Raw genomic sequence first — 21,355 nt, forward strand, 5'->3', positions numbered from 1 at the left:
AGTAACATTTACTGCATATTGGTGATGCAGTTCAGAAAATCTGGTTGCTCTCTGCAGATAAAGGGGATCAGGGATCAAATGTGATGTGAAAGATCTCTGCTGAAATACAGCTTACGAAAAAGTGACTAACAAAAGGCTATAAGTTGATGATCCAAGAAATAAGTACTAACTACTATTAGGAAGAAATAAGTACTAACTACTATTAGGAAACAGACCTACCACCAAGGACCTTTAATATATATATATATATATATATATATATATATATATATATATAAGTGGACCTCTATATATATATATATATATATATATATATATATATATATATATATATATATATATATATATATATATATATATATATATATATATATATACATATATATATATATATATATATATATCTATATATATATATATATATATATATATATTATATATATATATATGTCTCTCTCTTCAGGTATATGAATGAGAAAAGTTTACAGAAAAGGTGGTATTTATACAGAGAGATTCGTCCACAAGTAAGCCAATTTAGGTCACCCCACTGATAATCTTCCTTTAATCTTCTTAAGCGTTGGTTTGAATGAACTCGGCTATTTTCAACCATATAAATGAACATAACCATAGAATAAACTGGAATATGTCACGTGTAAATTTATAGCAGCAACTGCCGGTACAAGAGTCAAATGATGGAATCGGCCTTAATAAAAAAAAAAAAGGAGAAGCAGGTAATGAACATCTCAAAAGGGGCTTGGATATCAGATCGTCGACGCAGTGGTTCATTCAACCAACGCTTAAGAAGATTAAAGGAAGATTATCCAGCGGGGGTGACCTAAATTGGCTTACTTGTGGACAAATCTCTCGGTATAATACCACCTTTTCTGTAAACTTTTCTCATTCATATACCTGAAGAGAGAGACAGCATCTCTGAAATATAGTACTTTTCTCTCTACATTTTGGTTTTGTTTTTATGGGCTCCTTTTATTAGATGGAATTCTGTTGTTACAGAACATTTTTACCAGTCATATATATATAATTATATATATAATAGTATATATATATATATATATATATATATATATATATATATAAATTAAAATCTCTGGCAGAAGCAGACATCAATACCCAGAGACCAAAGAACAGTATTCTAGTAACAAGAGAACAAAAGAACCTAAAACAGCTTGCACGGACTTTACCACTATTATAAATTTTTATATGAAGCCTTATGAAAACATAACTTTCATGAGGAATTTGCTGAAATTTCAAACTCATTCTGCAAAGCACCATCCACCTAAAAGGGAGGATGGGGTTGGAAATCTGTAGACCTTCTAATCAAGTGTTTTTGTTTTACTGGAGTTCAGCCTCATACCCCACCAACTACACTAATCCCTGATACGGTCCATGTCCCGATTGAGGGTGAGGGCAGCTTCATTTCTAAAGAGTGGTGACTTTACTACAGCCACAAGTGTTTGCATCAGCAGCATACTTGACAATTTTGTTCTCCTTGTCAACAACTATGTCACTTGCATACACTAAACATAAACCTGGACCAAGAACACGAATATATATATATATATATATATATATATATATATATATATATATATATATATATATATATATATATATATATATATATATATATATATATATATATATATATATATATATATTCTTTCCTTGGTAGCAATTTGAAACATTTTACACATAATTTCTATAAGCAATATGAGTGATACAAAATGTTCTTCTGGAATATACACAATGCCACAAACTACTTGTGGTTTCCTGGCTCTATCATCCAAGATTATCAACATACACCTGGAGAAAATTCTATAAAATGGAGGCAAACAAGCACAAATTACTATTGGCAGTTCCCTAACCCGCAATATCAATCCTTTCCAGTGCTTTTCAAAGTATACTGTACCTTATAATCATTCATTCACTCCAGTTCTATCAATCAATCTCCAAACCATTTAAAATGTCCATTACCAGTTTCCTTCAAAGATGTGCAATCAGTTACCCTTCAATATGTATTCACACTGTACTGCACTAGATAGATAGTAAATACATCTAAAAGAAATGGGTAACTTATAGTATTGATAAAATAACCAGTAAAGAAAAAATGACACAAAACCAGCCTGTACATTCCTTTTCACGACTGATGCATTGCATCTCCACTCAACGCAGGACAAAAACTAGCTTCCCTGTTTCATAGGTTTCTTAACGGCAGGATTACTATTATTATTCAGAAGATGAGCCTTAGCCATATGGAATAAGACCACAGGGGTCACTGACTTGAAATACAGAATATGCCACTTATTGTACAATATAAAAAATTGAAATCATCAAATGAAGTGGAACCTCTGTTTTCGAACATAACCAGTTCCAGAACCTGCCACGAAATCCGAAACAATAATTCCCATAAGGAATATTGTAAATACAATTAATGCATTCCAGACACCCAAAAATATTAAGAAAAAATACATTTTATGAGGAAGAAACGCAGTTTTACATATAGACAACAATGAGAAATAAATATAAATTACTAATGATATGAATAAATGAACACTTGTCACCACTCTTACCTTCATGGAAAACATTTGCTAGCATATGGAAGACGGAGAGGAGGGGAAACAGAGGAGAGGTTATTGTTTGGAAGGGAATCTCCCTCCAGGACTTGAGGCATCAAGGACCCATCTGGGGTTAAATTCACTAACAGTAGTGCTTGCTGTAGAATTTCCTTGCAGAGATTGGCATGCAACTGCCTCCAAGTTCTTTCTTAATTCTATACTGTTTCTTGGCGTTTTTCCAAAAGGGCTAGCTCTTGGAACTTTCTTTGGCCTCATGATGGCTTATTTAGCAGTTGCACTCGAAAAAGGCACAAAACACAAAAACAAGGAACCCAAAAGCAGAATGGGTCACAAAAGAGGATATTGAGGAAACTTACAGTAACTGGGACAAAATTTCATAGAAAAGTCTAAGAAAACTGAAACCGAGATGCGTATGAAACCCAAGGTTTGAATGTGGATAGAAGAGGAATAAAGAACCTCTGTCACCGAGACGTTCAACAGAAGTACATTTACTGCAAATCTGGTTGCTCTCTGCAGATAAAGGGGATCAGGGATCAAATGTTGATGTGAAAGATCTCTGCTGAAATACAGCTTACGAAAAAGTGACTAACAAAAGGCTATAAGTTGATGATCCAAGAAATAAGTACTAACTACTATTAGGAAACAGAAACCTACCACCAAGGACCTTTAATATATATATATATATCCATATATATATATATATATATATATATATATATATATTATATATATATATATATATATATATATATATATATATATATATATATATATATATATATATAAGTGGACCTCTATATATATATATATATATATATATATATATATATATATATATATATATATATATATATATATATATATATATATATATATATATATATATATATAATATATATATATAATATATATATATATATATATATATATATATATATATATATATATATATATATATATATATTATATATATATATATATATATATATATATATATATATATATATATATATATATATATATATATATGTCTCTCTCTTCAGGTATATGAATGAGAAAAGTTTACAGAAAAGGTGGTATTTATACAGAGAGATTCGTCCACAAGTAAGCCAATTTAGGTCACCCCCGCTGATAATCTTCCTTTAATCTTCTTAAGCGTTGGTTGAATGAACAACTCGGCTATTTTCAACCATATAAATGAACATAACCATAGAATAAACTGGAATATGTCATGTGTAAATTTATAGCAGCAACTGCCGGTACAAGAGTCAAATGATGGAATCGGCCTTAATAAAAGAGAAGCAGGTAATGAACATCTCAAAAGGGGCTTGGATATCAGATATCGTCGACGCAGTGTTCATTCAACCAACGCTTAAGAAGATTAAAGGAAGACTATCAGCGGGGGTCGGTGACCTAAAATTGGACTTACTTTGCGGAACGAAATCTCTCGGGTATAAAATCACCCACCTTTTCTGTAAACTTTTCTCATTCATATACCTGAAGAGAGAGACAGCAGTCCTCTGAAATATAGTACTTTTCTCTCTACATTTTTGGTGTTTTTTTTTATGGGCTCCTTTTATTAGATGGAATTCTGTTGTTACAGAACATTTTTACCAGTCATATATATATACATATATATATATATATAAATTAAAATCTCTGGCAGAAGCAGACATCAATACCCAGAGACCAAAGAACAGTATTCTAGTAACAAGAGAACAAAAGACCTAAAACAGCTTGCACGGACTTTACCACTATTATAAATTTTTATATGAAGCCTTATGAAAACATAACTTTCATGAGGAATTTGCTGAAATTTCAAACTCATTCTGCAAAGCACCATCCACCTAAAAGGGAGGATGGGGTTGGAAATCTGTAGACCTTCTAATCAAAGTGTTTTTGTTTTTGGAAAAAACGGGAGGTTCAGCCTCAACCGTACATCCCACCAAGCGTACGCCTGAATCCCTGATACGGTCCATGTCCCGATTGAGGGTGAGGGCAGCTTCATTTCTAAAGAGTGGTGACTTTACTACAGCCACAAGTGTTGCATCAGCAGCATACTTGACAATTTTGTTCTCCTTGTCAACAACTATGTCACTTGCATACACTAAACATAAACCTGGACCAAGAACACGACACTGGAACTCCAGATACAATAAGTTTTGGTTCACTAAAGCTCCCGTCCACAGCAACACTGCTGCCCACCTGCAAAGAAATCTTGAAGTAATCCTAGTAAAAAATATCCACCCACTCAGAGATTATGATAATTAAAGTGCCTAGTGCTTTACTAAATCGAAAGCAGCACTAGAATTTGTTTGACTTACTCTACACTAAAAAAACCTTATCAAGGTTCCCTTACAAATGGCAAGTAAAGTCTAAAACAGCATCACAAGTACCTAGTTGCTTCCTGTATGCATATTGGCGATCAGCTAACAATCCTTTATTTTCAGCAACTTTGGCGAGCAGGAATAATAGATTGGCCCATAGTTACTGCAATCTACAGATGCCACTCTTGGCAACAGGCACTGTATTACTAAGCTTGTGCTCATCTGCAAAAATACTAAATGAAAAATCTTTAGAATCTACTCAACACGGGAAACAATACACTACCACCCCAGGTAATAAAGATAATCCAGAATTTTCTTGACATCCCTGGAGTGGAATGGAAATTTTGTAAAGAGGTTCAGGATGACATGCATCAGGGAGTGACATCCTTAGCACTGCTTAAGCTTCAAAAGCTTGATGCAGCAGTTCAGCCTATTCCCCAGGGCCTGTAACCAATCTACCATCATCTGTTAGTAGTGGTGGAATGGAAGACAAGCATGACCCAGATATATGTCAATTTGGTTCACCACTGGAGAGGCAGAGTAATTCCTATGCATTTCCTCTCCAAGGAATTTTTATAATTTCTCTTGCATATTCGCAGTAATTTTCACATGAATGAATGCCTCCATGCATTTAATTTGGTCTGTCGTGGCAGTAAGCTCATCTATGTGAATCATCAAACCATGGTTGGTCACTTGTCCTAAAAATGATGAACCTTCTAGGGACATATCTAATTAAAATAACTATCAGCATTCCATTAAACTTTCTAGGATTAGGATCTAATACAGTATTCTGAAATACTGTCTGACAAGCAACCCAAACTGGCTCTGGCTTTCAACCATTCCATGAAAATTTTCCAATAGCGGAATTAGGAATACTGTATATTGGTTAACAGTTATGTCCATCTCAACAGCGTAATGATCAGAAGTGCCTATATATTGACAGACATTGGACTTCAAAGCAGTTAGAACATCTGCAGATACGAGATCAAATATATTATTCTACGGTTTAGAACCACCACTGTTGCATCACATCAATACAACCAAAGATGACTGCAGTTGTAAACCTTTTGAAAATGTTTTAAATAAAATACCATGATTGGAGATTTTTGTAAATGATATACAATTAGGTTTTTACCACAACCAATCAGCAAGTTGTCAGATATCTAGGGTTTGTTTTCTGCATATAACCTAGCTGTCAACATCTCGACAGATAAACCAAATAGAGAAGTGGAGGGATGTTAAAATTATAACTCAAGAAGGACTGAACAGATAGTTTGTACAAGTTCTAATTGTCCAGGTTTTCAAAACTATATCCCATTGATTTTCTTTCCATGGATAGAACAGCAAGGCTAAAGTAGTAGATACCATAAATGAACAAATTCCTTTACAAGAAAGGAAATACCCAAAAAGGTAAGCCACCAAAAATAAACAAGCAAGATTCACTGAAGGAACAGACAGAACTTAATGGATGTTGGTAACTAGTGTGCTTAGATCCTCACACCTTCAGATAGGTAAGGAAATTTTTCCACAAATCATGAAGATTCATACATCAGTAATACCCAAAGGCCAAGGGCAGTTTATGAATTTTGCAAATATCTAAATTGTGCAAACAAGATAAAGTAGTTTACCAGTGAACCATGGTTTGAGGTGCACAACTCAAATTTGAGACAACCACCATTAGAGGACAGTTGCACTCTTTTACCGATTACATCAAAGACCGTTGGATAGGCTGACCAGCAAAAGGCAAGACTAAATTCAAATTAAATTTATTGGGGGCTCAAAGGTGGTTGCAGGCAAACTTTGGTCATATCTGCTGTATGAAAGCACTTTGGGCCCCCTTTTACAGACTATGTAACACTTCCAAAATCCCTTTACAAGCTGGCTGAGCCCTCACCTGAAAGAATTATGGGTAAAACCTTCAATCCATCTGCAGTATTAACCTAGTTTCCCAAAGTTACACAGATTTTACGCATCCCTGAAACCAGGCAATTTCTATTTCCCACAAAATGGGCAAAATGTAGCCAGTAACCTACTTAAGAGGGTCCAGTTAAAATACCTGAACTTCTTGCATGCAGTAGCTGTTGGGTCTGTGTTTGCTTGTATGGAGTTTTAACATTGCAATGAGCTTAGTTTTTTTTTATGTTGATAACTTGCACTCCCAAACATTAATTTTTCTTCAGGTAATAAAAAACCATGATTCTCAATTTTTTTTTTTTTTAAATGGCACGACATTTGTCATACACAAACCTTGTCAGGCACTGACAATAACTCAAGCTACCAGCATAGCCAGTTTGAACATGCTAATATTAATCCTTGGACTTGCAACTTGGCCAAATGCCATTTTATTGCTTGGTAAGATGCAATACAGTTGTTACTTTAACATGGACTTGAAGCTTTTCACTAATTTGGATGCGACAAACTTAAGTACTGTATTCTTTGTCTTTTGACATTTCATTATCAACATATATGGCACTAAAAGTGTCCCATACACTGTTAAACCAATGCTTACAGGAACATTAGCATCTAACAACTCCCTTCTTAAGTTGGAGGGATGAAACTTTTTAAATACTAGCATTCCTCAAATATGTTGTAATTCATTTGTAAATTGTATAACTCCTTGCTGAGGTACATACATGTCAACATTTAAAACCATTTTACTAAGTATTACATGAACTATGGAACTGCAACCTGAAACTGACATTGAAATTACTGCTTCTGGCAAGTCAACAGCAATAAGAGTAATAAGGCTTTATTAAACATAAGATACATTTAGTGGAAAACTTAAAAGAATCCTTCCATGACAATTAGAGCATCGGACAAAAACAATGTTTAATAACCTCCTTAAGCTTTATTTTTATAAAAACCATACATCTTAAAGACTAGATAACACAGTACAAACCAATTATGGTCTCTAAGATGTAGGTTACTTCTTCTTCAGGGCTTTTTCAGCAGCTTTTGTGGTCTTGCCACCAGCTTCCTTCTTGGTGACTTCCTTAATTACGCCTACAGCTACGGTCTGCTTCATGTCACGGACAGCAAACCGACCAAGGGGAGGATATTGCTGGAATGTTTCTACACACATTGGCTTGGTAGGTACCATCTTTACAATACAGGAGTCTCCAGATTTAACGCATTTTGGAGCAGCCTCGAGCTCCTTACCAGTACGCCTATCGATCTTTGTCACCAATTCGGCAAATTTGCAAGCAATGTGAGCAGTGTGGCAGTCGAGCACAGGGGAATATCCAGCCTGGATTTGGCCGGGGTGGTTTAGCACAATAACCTGAGCAGTAAAATCTTGGGCCTCCTTGGCAGGATCGTTCTTGGAGTCAGATGCTACAAAACCTCTCTTCAACTCCTTGACAGAGACGTTCTTAACGTTGAAGCCAACGTTATCACCAGGAACAGCCTCAGTCAGAGCTTCGTGGTGCATCTCAACAGACTTTACCTCAGTGGTAGGTCCAGTTGGTGCAAAGTTGACCACCATACCGGGCTTAAGGATGCCAGTCTCCACACGTCCAACAGGCACTGTTCCAATACCACCAATTTTGTATACATCCTGCAAGGAAATATATCCATTACTATACTGTGGTGTTTCAAAAGGAACACTCTTGCACCAACACAATAACAGTTTCTTTGTTGCCAGAATTTGCACCTATCCATGCCTTTCTCTAGTAACTGCTTCAGCTACACCACAACCACCACCACCTCACACAAAAAATTATAATAACTCCCGGAAATGTAGTTTAACACTTGAAATCCACTCATGTTGCTTATATAAACAGTGGCATGTAAGTACACACAACTTGCATATATAAAGCTTTCCTCTCCCTGGACCTGCATCACATGCATTAAAGAATGATATGAGAATAAGTCCAGGAGCAGTTTTACTAGATGTATATAGTTGGTCAAATATATAAATATATATATATATAGAAATAAAGTCCAGGAGCAGTTAGTAGATATATATAATTGGTCAAATATGTACGGATAATAACTCCAAGAGCAGTTACTAATTAATATGATTTGCTAAATATACTAAGCTTTGAGGAATAACTTCCTGAGAAGTCTACAATGAACACAATTGTATACTTAAAGAAAATTCTCAAACATCATATATATTAAGGGAAAATTGATGACCTTTCTTCAAACTAATCTATTAAAATCCTTATTCTAGTACTGCAACATTGAAGAATTAATACTTTCAATGATCAAACTACTTCACTGGTTATTCTGATCTGGCCTCAAGTCTTTTCGCCTACATTACAAATTTCACCAAACTGACAATTGAACATTTCATACATATTGGAGTTCTTGAAGTTAATTTATTTAGCTGGGGAGCCTTGAACTACATGGAAGAAAATGGGAGAAGGAAAATATTACTAGTCAACCATTCTCCACACAATGTTAGAAACCCTGGTTACTTTTGAATCTTCCATTATTGTTTCATAAAACTGGTTTTTTTTTTTTTTTAACAAAACCAAAACTGAATGCATCTTCAGAATTAAAGCATTTAAATGAGTACCTTTCACAGCTACATCTAATGATTCAACCAAAAGACTAACCATACTAATTGTGAGAAAATCATAACGTGAAAAAACTAACTCACCTGGAGAGGAAGACGAAGGGCCTTGTCCGTAGGTCTTGATGGGGGCTCGATGTTGTCCAGAGCATCGAAGAGGGTCTCGTATTCATAAGATCCACTCTTGCGTTCAATCTTCCTCTTCTTCCACCATGACATGTTGTCAGACTTCTCCAACATGTTGTCTCCGTTGAAACCAGAAATGGGAATGATAGGTACAATGGTTGGGTTGTAACCAACTTTCTTGACGTAGGCAGTAATTTCCTTATGGATTTCCTCAAAACGTTTCTCACTGTACTTAGGTTCAGTGCTGTCCATCTTGTTGACAGCTACAATGAGCTGCTTGACACCCAGGGTGAAGCACAAGAGTACGTGCTCACGGGTCTGACCGTTCTTGGAGATACCAGCTTCAAACTCACCAGTACCAGCAGCTACAATCAACACAGCGCAGTCAGCCTGAGATGTTCCTGTAATCATGTTCTTGATGAAATCACGATGGCCTGGGGCATCAATGATTGTGACGTAGAACCTGTTGGTTTCAAACTTCCAGAGAGCGATGTCAATGGTGATACCACGTTCACGTTCAGCCTTGAGCTTGTCCAAAACCCAGGCATACTTGAAGGAACCCTTGCCCATTTCACTGGATTCCTTCTCGAACTTCTCGATGGTTCTCTTGTCAATACCACCGCATTTGTAGATGAGATGGCCAGTGGTGGTTGACTTGCCAGAGTCTACGTGACCAACCACGACAATGGAAATGTGAATCTTCTCCTTACCCATTTTTGCAAGTTATTGGTTAGGTTCCGATCTGAAAGAGAAAATTTAATGTTAAGTTTGTTGTGTAAGGCTTCAGCAGTTATTTTACATTAATGACTTAGCTACCTCCACATCCATACTAAAAACATTGCTACCTACACATACATACTAACAACCAAAACAAAATCCTCACTTGATCACTTTAAATTTATTTTAGAAGTATAGGGTAAAACACCAAATGGCCGGCTCTATTGTTACGCAACCAACATCCTGTAATCCAGGATAAACATTAGTCAAGGAGCGAGCATTCAAAGCAAATACCTCCAGACCTCTATTTCCCTTTCAAGTAGTTTTTCTCCAGTCACAAACAAAGGCCTTGACTTCAGATTTTCAGGAAGGTGATCACGCTATGGTAGAGGTGGCCGGCCGCCAGGTGACCATTCTGTATTTCACCCTAATACCAAGCTACAACAGGGCTTCACCATGACCACATTACAACAGTACTCAGCACAACAGGATTAATAAAAAAAATTACATAATTACTCAGCCCAACATTTGAAAAACCACACAATCCCAGGCATTGGACACTGCCATTCACCACTTTGGACCTTATTAAAAGCTACAGAAGTCAACTTATGTTGAAAAAAGGTGGGGCGGTCAAAATGGAAATAGCTGGGAGCCATAGCACCACTTCAACTAAGCTTTACTGGTAGTGTACCATGCAAGATGCAGTTACAGCAATGACTGCCTCCACATGACAACACTGACTTACCATATGGCTAATCTAATGTGCAACCAATAGGGTAAAAAAACCGCATGGTACAGGGGTGGACCATGTACGATCAATGTGTACATCCCAAAAAAAAGTAAATTATAACACATCCTGACATCGGAGATGGGCATCAGACGCGACTTCTTGTTGGTGATAAAACGGAGCTAAAGACCTTCACTCCGGTGTCAGGACACGTTATAATGTACTTTTCTTGGGGTTGTACATTGATCGTACATGGTCCACCCCTGTACCATGCGGTTTTTTACCCTACCTGCCACCATGAGAGATCACATCTGCTTGAATATCTTTTAAAGGTTCAACCTTACTGACCTAGAGGTATTTCTACAGAAGCAGTCCGCATGGACTGCAAGGAACGTAACCGCGGATACGACATCCACTAGGGATTGGGGCATCCAATGTATTTCGCAGTGTTTAGTACTAGCCCCTGGGGGTTTCACTACAGTTGTCCGAATAAATTACCTAAATTTCTTGTTCAGTAGGTATAACTGCACAGAGAAACCCCACCTGCCATAGTCTAGGCCGCTGCGGATAAGTACTGTAGATCTACCAACCTTAGCTTGTCCACGGTGTATCAAACTACTACCTAACCAGGCTGCTTCACTGTATTGCAATTTGCTGCAAACAATTACCTTAAGGTGTCAGGCTGTACTGTCCATTTGCCTTATGAATAAGTCTTACTACATCCCTATGAAATATAAATACTACCAATACTGTCCACATTTTCCTTATCAAATAGGGTTTACAACCCTGTGAAATAAATACTACCACCAATACCAAAGCCTAATTACCCAATCGGCAAGCCTAGTCAACCCAAAATTTTAACCCAAGCCTACAAAAGGTTATAGTATCCTGAACTAACTCTGGCAAAGTTTAATCTTACTATGGCCTGAAGGCTTTGATCACCAGGCTTAGTGCCACAATACTCAAATGCAAACTCTGCTAGGAGGCTTTATCTGTAACCAAAGAACAGTGCTCAATAAAACCTTAAAACTAACCCAACCCAGCCTTATTTCACCAGCACAAATTTTGAAGTAAAGCTAATTTTCCTTTCTTGTCAGGGTAATCTCCCAGGTTTATAGGGCCTAAAAAGTTAGAACATCCTGAACTGACAGAAGTGTGGTCCTGCCCTTAAGGCTATGATCACCAAAGTTACTGTCCTGACAAGGATTTGCAGTGGCTAGACAATTCACATAAGGACACTAATTTCACACACACAAACTATAAAACCCAAACATGAGGGAGGCCACTGGCTTCCCTGAAAAATTCATCAAGACCTCTTAATGATTAGTATCCTAACAAAGGTACCTCTACAAATTTATATAAAGCTCGTTTCCTCTCTTGCCATGGTATTCTCCTTAAAGGTTTAGTTTAAAAATTGAACAGACCTATTGACCGTCCATTAAACAAAGGGGAGGAGAGCTCAAAACCTATCTACAGGTCCGGAAGTCGAGAAATAAAATCTTAAAACCTAAGGCAACAGATTATAACTACTGTATAAGTATTTCTTCCAGCTTCTGGATGGTTTGGGGGCTGCGTTGACTAAACTGGACTACCGGTTGACTACCTATCCAACCGGTATGTTTGTTATCTCTTTCGAAATTAATTGCACTTCCAGCGTAGTACTGCCTACTGATCCTTCAACCACGTGGGGCCAACCTACTGCAAGGAAAAGCCGAACCTTAAAAGCCTCTTAGACTTTTGTCTAAGCAGGCCATCCGCCGTATGGCTCTTGGCTGCCATGCCATCGACTTTCATATCGATTGGCAAGATTTCACCTTAAATTCGAAATATTCGAGACGCAAAGACCTTAAGCAAGAGAAAGCATATCTAAATGAATAAAATCTCACCTATACAAATTAACTGAACGCGTGCGGCTCCCCTTTTACAAAGGTCGGTGGTTGTGAGACAGACTCTACGTCACGTGAACTCGAAGTGCTGCTGCTGAGGCATAGAAAGCTCCCACAACTTCAATCCCCCTCGTTCTTCTGGTTCCCCCTTCCTTTCCCCCACCCTACCCTTACATCCCCCCCTCCCCCTTCGTTCTCCAACCACCCACCTCCCTCTCTTCCAACACTACACGTTAGGGGACAGGCAAGCCCCACCCAGACAGACCAGCCGTCTCCTACAGCAGGGGTACCAACATTGCCAGAAAAATCCAATCCCTCCCGCACGCCTATGGGCCCATACGGGGAAGTTTACTTTAGCGGGCAAAATTCGATCTTCAGTCTGCAAATATAAAATAACACGAGCCATAAAAATAACCTCCAGGGGTTAATCTTTTATTATATAGTAAGCTCGTAAGCAAATCGTATGTCACGAGGTCGAACTCTTTCTTCATAGCCATGTTTTAGAAGTTGGTTCGGCCAACAACCCATTGCCTTTATGGAAGTTTCATATATCTTTCGTGTTTCAAAGTTGGATTATTTCTTAAAAACTTGAGCCTTCCCAAAACTCGGCTGGAAATGATAGGATCTAGGAACTTGGGCGCAACGACAACAGCAGGTTGCCAGCAGCCCCGTAATGGCGGCCACCTCGTGTAAGCCCCATGGAGACAAAGCATGCCTCATGTTTTCATTTCAGCATCCCTAACCCTAATTACGGTATCGTTAAAACGTTACTGACGAATGTAAATCTATAATACTGAAGCTTTAGACTTAAAAACGAGTTGATATTTGGCTCCATAGTTCTTTAAACACCGAGACAGCGTGTGCCGGTGGGCGAAGCATGGCGAACATTTGACAGCCGGTGGCTATCAAATCATCTAAAATTTTCAGTTTCACTCTTCGCTTTTGCCAAAAATCACTACAACAACATCTCACGGCCACTAATTCGCACCTTTTAACGTAACAATCACTGAAACTTTCTTTGCATTTCACTAAAAATCTTGACCTTTCTTCGGACCTTACCTTAACAACAAGCCTGCGTCGACTGGCACGACTGAAAGGACCTACATACGGAGATGTAACCACTATATATCCACTCCGTCCTTTTTCATTGGCTGGAAAAGAGTGACGTCACACACCCAGACGTCCATCATTGGTCGGAATCCATAGCGTCATTCCTCCAGTCATTCCTAATTGGTTATGTTCCTCAAACGTCACTCACTGACTGGCGGCTGTGATTGGACGGAGATGAAAGGATGCGTGCGCATATTTCCAGCGGATACTTTGGCGCGAGATTCATCTGAAGGATTGCACCACTGCGCGCTATACGGAGATTATAAATAAACTTTTTAAATTGCGCTAAGTTGAGAAAAAATTTACCACTTTCAAATTGTAATAATTATTAAATACGGATATTAAATTTTAGTGTGTTTCATATCATACTTTGCTTAAGTGGGAAATTTAATTATTACAATTAGTAAAACAAATATCATCAGCTGTCCCCATCATTCCGATGAAAAATTTTATCTTGCATCCAAATAAGAAGTGTAATAACGATTATAATCGAAAATAGAAAAGATGGAAGGATGCCTGCAATGAGCTTCTAAACACTCAAAAGGCGAATCATTGAAATTTAGTAACCATCGTGGCCCTATCTTTCAACGCACAAAGAAAAATTAAGTGGAAAAGAGATTAATTTACACGCTAAAATAATTGTCGAATACACATTTCTCTACAATGCATCGCTTGTCACGTTTCATGGTTTGCATGTAAATTAAGATTGTCTTTTTCGATCAAATGACACAGTACTCACTGACTCTCTCTCTTCATACACACACACACTACACTTACTTAAATCTAATAATATTATATATATATATATATATAATTATATTATATATATATGTATATATATATATATATATAATATATATATATATAATATATATATATAAAATTGTACGTGTATGATTTGAGAGGACAGTAAGCTTGAATCAGGAGCTATTCACCGTCTTTCCATTTTTTAGTACTACGTGAAATTTCTTCTTCCTCTCAGCTTATTATATATTCGAGATAGTTGTTTTCTTTATTTTTTCATGCGTTTCTATCTTAGAAAATTGATCAAGCTGAGAAGAATAAATAACTTTATGTATGCCTAAACGTTGAATGCGTGAAATCTCAGCTGTGTGATCACCCAACTTAGCTTTCGGGCGGAAGCATTTACCAGATTCTTATAGTGTTATCTGCCACTGTTAATATATATACGTTGCGTTTCCATAATCACTTTTCTGTAAATGTCTTACTTATCTAATAATCTGAAACGGAACTTCCTTAATATCCCTCATGGTATGATTTCGCTGCCAACCCTACCATCCTATATATATATATATATATATATATATATATATATATATATATATATATATATATATATATATATATATATATATATAATAAAGATCTGACAAGACAAATCAATAATGTTACTTTTTTATGGAATTTCAGTCCAGTTTATTTCCAGATTTCATTGAGCCTTTCTTATATTGATTTGCCTTTTTTTTAGTGTTTTTTTTTTTTTTTTTTTTTATTTCAAAGCACATATTTGATACCATTATTCTACTTGTCTGAAATATTCTGAGTTAGAATGGATAATGACCCTTCAGTTTTCCATTCTTTCCAGATGACCAAATTGTCCCGACTCATTCTGACATATCCTTTCGCCTATGCTCAACGTCTCGCCATTATGACGAGTTGGTTCAAAATGCCTCCACGGGTTCCATGGGCTCCTCGGTCTCTTTCAAATCTTTTGCACGCAGCCTACACCCTTTTTGTTTCACTTCCTTTTTCATCATCCCATCATCCACTATATATCCTTCCGTATACCTCTACGTATCTACCATTTCCGCTCTTCCACCATCCATATGTTCTACGTATTTATTGTCCCATCTTCTTGGTTTACATATTACATTAATAATCTTACTCTTCCTCACATGCAAATACTCCTAAACGCTTTCACCACTATCCACTAATAGCATTGCATCATCTACAAACACCAGCTATCCACAGTAAATTTATTATCCCACAACTGCCCCTGCATCTATCGTCCTTTCTCTGGCTGTTTCCAACACTTCGTCCACAATGATACAGCCTTGATGTTCTGATACCTCCTTGTCTCTCCAAGTCTTCATGCGCAAACTATACTCAACTCTGTTTTTTTCATCTGTCCATCTGCCTGTGGTGTTTTTGTATGGTAACACTGCGTCCCGGGCTTTAGATAGTACGCTATGCTTAAGTTTTAGGTAAATAAAAGGATATCTGGGTGTACATTTGCAACTGAAAAAGTGTTTTAATAATTTACTGTATGCGAATTACACCGTTAATATTCGAAATAGGATATTATTATAATCGTTGAATGTAGCTGAATGTACTATCTAAAGCCCGGGACGCAGTGTTGCCATACAAAAACACCACACAGGCGGATGGACAGATGAAAAAAAAAAACAGAGTATAGTCAGTCTCTCAAATATATTACTGGTTTCTAGTCTAACACAAAAGCTTTTAATCACTGTTAACAGCTCTCCTTTGGTGCCATTCGTCCTTAACATGCTTTAAATTGCTTCTCTGTCAGTTAAATTATTAGCTTTCACTAGGTCCACTGTCAACATTTTCATTTTGGTTTACTTTCAAACTTCCTGCATAGCTGTTGCATAGAAAACACTTCTGGGAACCTTCTATCACCTGTTTTAGTTTCTTGACCTAAATATCCTTTCTTACAATCTTTCTTACCTATATACTACGGAAGACTTTGTCCCTAAAATTCTTTCAGTCTGCTTGTCACCATTACCTTTGCACAGAATTACATTCCCATGTAACCTTACTCTCATCCAGATATCAAGTATAATTCAAAATATGAGAAAACGGAATCCGGAAAATAAAAAAATGTCTTGATCACATCATTTCACTACAAATTGAAATTAAACATGAAAAAGGGGTCTGTGTGAAAATTCATTACAAATATGCTTTTTGATGCGCCTTCAGATTGACAATATCAGAACCTGTCTGTGCACATGTAACTACTTTATTCTTCACAAATTTCTTAATTTGAACCGCATTAAAGTGTTTTTATCGGCGCCTGATGACCTAACACAGCCTGTCTCCTAATCATTATCATTTGTTTAAACAAAAATACTTTATTAAATCAAATAAATGGAAAGATATGTGTTCTCTCGAACATGGTTGATATTCTGTGAGGATCTGGGCCATAATCACAGCTGGGTCCTTTTTCCCCAAAGTGCCCACAGGGTCCTTTTTCCCTAAAGTGCCCACACCAGGTCTTTTTTCCCTAAAGTGCCCACCAGGTCCTTTTTTCCCTAAAGTGCCCACCAGGTCCTTTTTTCCCTAAAGTGCCCACCAGGTCCTTTTTTCCCTAAAGTGCCCACCAGGTCCTTTTTTCCCCTAAAGTGCCCACCAGGGTCCTCCCTAAAGTGCCCACCAGGTCCTTTTTTCCCTAAAGTGCCCACCAGGTCCTTTTTTCCCTAAGTGCCCACCAGGTCCTTTTTTCCTCCTAAAGTGCTCCACCAGGTCCTTTTCTTTTTTCCCTAAAGTGCCCACCAGGTCCTTTTTTCCCTAAAGTGCCCCACCAGGTATCCTTTTTCCCTAAAAGTGCCCACCAGGTCCTTTGTTCCGCCCTAAAGTGCCACCAGGTCCTTTTTTCCCTAAAGTGCCCAGCAGTTCCTTTTTTCCCTAAAGTGCCCACCAGGTCCTTTTTTCCCTAAAGTGCCCACAGGGTCCTTTTTTCCCTAAAGTGCCCACAGGGTCCCTTTTTTCCCTAAAGTGCCCACAGGGTCCTTTTTTCCCTAAAGTGCCCACAGGGTCCTTTTTCCCTAAAGTGCCCACAGGGTCCCTTTTTCTCTAAAGTGCCAACAGGGTCCCTTTTTCCCTAAAGTGCCAACAGGGTCCTTTTTTTCCCAAAAGTGCCAACAGGGTCCTTTTTTCCCTAAAGTGCCACAGGTCCTTTTTTTCCCTTTTTCCCTAAAAGTGACAACAGGGTCCTTTTTTCCCTAAAGTGCCCACAGGGTCCTTTTTTCCCTAAAGTGCCAACAGGGTCCTTTTTTCCCCAAAGTGCCCACAAGGTCCTTTTTTCTCAAATTGCCCACAGGGTCGGTCCTTTTCCCCTAAAGTGCCTACAGGATCCTTTTTTTTCCCTCAAAGTTCCCACAAAGTCCTTTTTTCCCTAAAGTGCCCATAGGGTCCTTTTTTACCCAAAGTGCCTACAGGATCCTTTTTCCCCAAAGTGCCCACAAGGTCCTTTTTTCCCTAAAGTGTCCACAGGGTCCCTTTTTCCCAAATTGCCCATAGGGTCTTTTTTACCCGAAGTGCCTAAAGGATCCTTTTTTTCCTTAAAGTGCCCACCGTGTCCTTTTTCCCCCAAGTGCCCCCAGGATCCTTTTTTTCCTCAAAGTGCCCACAAGGTCCTTTTTCCCCCAAAGTGGCAACTCTGTCTTAAATTGGAATCAAACAAATCTTCACTTAAATCTTCATCAAAAGTCAATTTATCTTCTACAGAGAGAAACTTGAATTAATATCATATTGTAAAAAGAAAGCTATCAAATACAGTTAGGCTACCAAAGGTTTCAAATACTGCACTTCCAATTCTAACTTTCGCTAATAGCCTGGCCTCTGAAAACAGGTGAGGAATGTGTTCAGAGCAATTTCAGACAGACCATCAGTTGAACTAGCAACTCTGCAATAAATCATGTTACTTGTTTATTTTATTTATATAGAATACCATTGATATTTACAGTTTATTTCTTATTAATTTTATGCTTTCTTTATCTTCTGAACTTCCTTCTGTACAGGGCTGTTTTCGCTCTTGGGGCTTTGGGATATATAGCAATCTTCTTTCCCCGTCACGGTCTAAAAAAAATAAAAAAAGAACAACGGTAGTTGATTCATAAATACTACGACCGTTGAACAGTGGAGGAACTTCCACGCAGAAACCTTCCTCACCTACTCAAGGAGGTTCATCAGCAGAACTTCAAACCATTATACACATTAAAGTATTCATCCTTTGGTGAATTCCCTATTAAACGATATTTTGTGGTTTTGTATGTGTGACTAGGACAAGATCAAGCATATATGAGACTATATATATATATATATATATATATATATATATATATATATTATATATATATATAATCCTGAGATGATGGTTTACATCATAAAATTGCCGATAAAAACAGTGATGCTTCTCAAAACAGTAGAATTTCACCAAAACTGTTTTTCAATGGCAAAATAAGACTATCAACCACAAACCAACGGATACTTGTGAATATGTCTGTGTATGGTAATGAGCATTACCGCTGCAAGTGACGTCATCTCTTGCATAATTCAATTCAACATAACAAAGTTAGGGAACAGCAACCCATTTTCGATAAGTTACCGTCCTATACTCATAAATCAAGAAGAATGCACAACCAAACTGCGCAAAGAGAGAGCAATAGTACTAATACTATATAATATCGCCCTATGATTACTTTTCTTTGCACTAACCAAACCGTAAGAACATAATCGGAAGTCCGCACACCACTCTTCTTCTTCGGTCGGACTCGGTACGGCCAAGCAGCATTCTTAGGATTTTTAGGCGATGAACTCAAACCGAAATACTGTAAGGTTACCCCGTAAAGGAATCCACGCTGCTCGCTTTTATCCTGCGACGCTGATTGGTATTGGCTGGTGACAAGGGAAGTGTATAGTCTTTTTTAAAGCCGGTACTATTAGTATTATCTGAGGTTTTCATTCTTTTCGTCGTGATAAAACATCAGTTTACCGCTTGGGGATCCCTCAGGATCCACTAGTGTCATCTGGCGGTTAAATCTTTTACCAAGGTCACCATTGAAGTCAGGCTTACCAACTCCATCATCTCCGGAAATGCGGATTCTGTATGGTGAATAAGAATGCAATCTAAGTTAAAGCATGATGAACTAAAGAAAATACTTTTCAGATTTTCTTAACGAAAAAAAATCAGTCTGAATATGTCCTTACAGCCGTCCGCATAACCACTTGTAGAATTTATGCAAGAACAGAAGGCGGCATAACTTTGGTCTCTGCCGTGAAGTTTCTATGACATTTTTCTTACATTTCTAAGAATTCTACTCGTGAATCCCCAGTCATTCATGAGCGTGAATTTTGGTAGTTATATTGAAAAGATTCAAGTCCTTTGCACGATCTCCAGTATGTTATCATCTGAATCCCATCTCTAGTCTTTTTTGTGAGAAATCGTACGGAAGAGTGGAAAAACTTTTGAGAATTTACGAATTTCGGAAGATGGGAGTCCCGGCAGTAGGCTATATGGGTCTAAAAGCAAAATAGCACAGGAGTAAACACCATGGCAGCCCATAGACGTCCAAGTACCCGGAATAAAACTTTCTTCGCCAGTCGGTGCATTCATCACCCGCTTCCTAAACGCCTTCTCATCTAACCCTGCATTCTACCAGCGGATCGGAGAAGATGAGTGGCTATCCCGCTGAGGGAGGGATGTGGGCAGAGCAAAATATGTTCCAGTTGTTAGCGCTACAGTAACCTCATGGGTAGGCCTATTTTCGATTGTGGCAATACAATATTCATAGCAAATGATCGCAAGGGTTTAGGGATAACACATACGGGTAGTTAGTAACTGCAATTTAGCTTCAGACGTCGTGTCTAACAGAATTTCCTTGGTTAAGGATACGACAGAAGGTGCAATGTTTCACGGACAGATCGCGGCTATATTTACTTCCATCGCCAATCCCCCGCCTCCCGACCCCTACACCCCCCGACCCCGAGTCCAACCAAAAACATGGCGTAAGTGCCATATTACTGCAGTATGACCATATAATTCCCGATTTGATCTGTAAACTTTACTGACATCGATAGATGGTCGCAGATCAGCGGAATGTTCAACTCAGAATCTGCAGCCATCGAGCGGTCTTGGAATGTTTTGAAAAGCTGACCTCTATGCCCTCACGTAAGGTCATTCAATCTAAACTCTTCCGGGTCACCGGTAATAATAAAATACTGTTCTGGCGGTTACTTAGATTTGGCCATCTACATCGAACACAGGCCTGCTTGAACAGATCTTTTCAATTTCTTTGACCTGATTAAATATAAAGGCCATGCATGTTCTTCATAACTTTGATTCCAGAGGCTATATGTTCGATGTTTTTCAGTTTCTTTTTGATAGAGTTGTTGAGCCTAGTCATTAGAACGAGTCAGTGGTAGTAACTGGTTCCAAAACTAACTTCAATTGTCACCAATTGACAGATCTCATGTGCTATTCATTTGTTTTCAAGTGTAAACAACCTTTAATCACTGGACGTGATAGGTAGGTACTACATTTCCGGAGTTAAATCAACGTGTCTTTAAAAAAACAAGAGCCTAAT

At 37.8% G+C, this 21,355-nt stretch overlaps 1 protein-coding gene and 1 long non-coding RNA gene across 3 annotated transcripts in view; one reads left to right on the top strand and one right to left on the bottom strand.

The window, feature by feature from the left end:
* Positions 1-21,355, top strand: part of LOC135210309 (uncharacterized) — a 163,616-nt gene that overhangs the window by 67,900 nt on the left and 74,361 nt on the right. The window lies entirely within an intron of this gene.
* Positions 7,655-14,113, bottom strand: LOC135210306 (elongation factor 1-alpha-like). 2 transcript variants are annotated; one of them, XM_064243189.1, is made up of 3 exons: positions 13,956-14,113; positions 9,528-10,308; positions 7,655-8,477 (listed from the first exon to the last, which is right to left on the bottom strand). In XM_064243189.1, the coding sequence occupies exons 2-3, from the start codon at positions 10,278-10,280 to the stop codon at positions 7,845-7,847; spliced, it is 1,386 nt and encodes a 461-aa protein (XP_064099259.1). In that variant the 5' UTR covers positions 10,281-10,308; positions 13,956-14,113; the 3' UTR covers positions 7,655-7,844. The 2 variants fall into 2 exon arrangements, with proteins under 2 accessions (XP_064099259.1, XP_064099260.1); XM_064243190.1 differs by lacking the exon at positions 13,956-14,113 and adding an exon at positions 12,897-13,012.

Source organism: Macrobrachium nipponense, chromosome 39 (assembly GCF_015104395.2).
Source record: "Macrobrachium nipponense isolate FS-2020 chromosome 39, ASM1510439v2, whole genome shotgun sequence".
NCBI lineage: Eukaryota > Metazoa > Arthropoda > Malacostraca > Decapoda > Palaemonidae > Macrobrachium > Macrobrachium nipponense.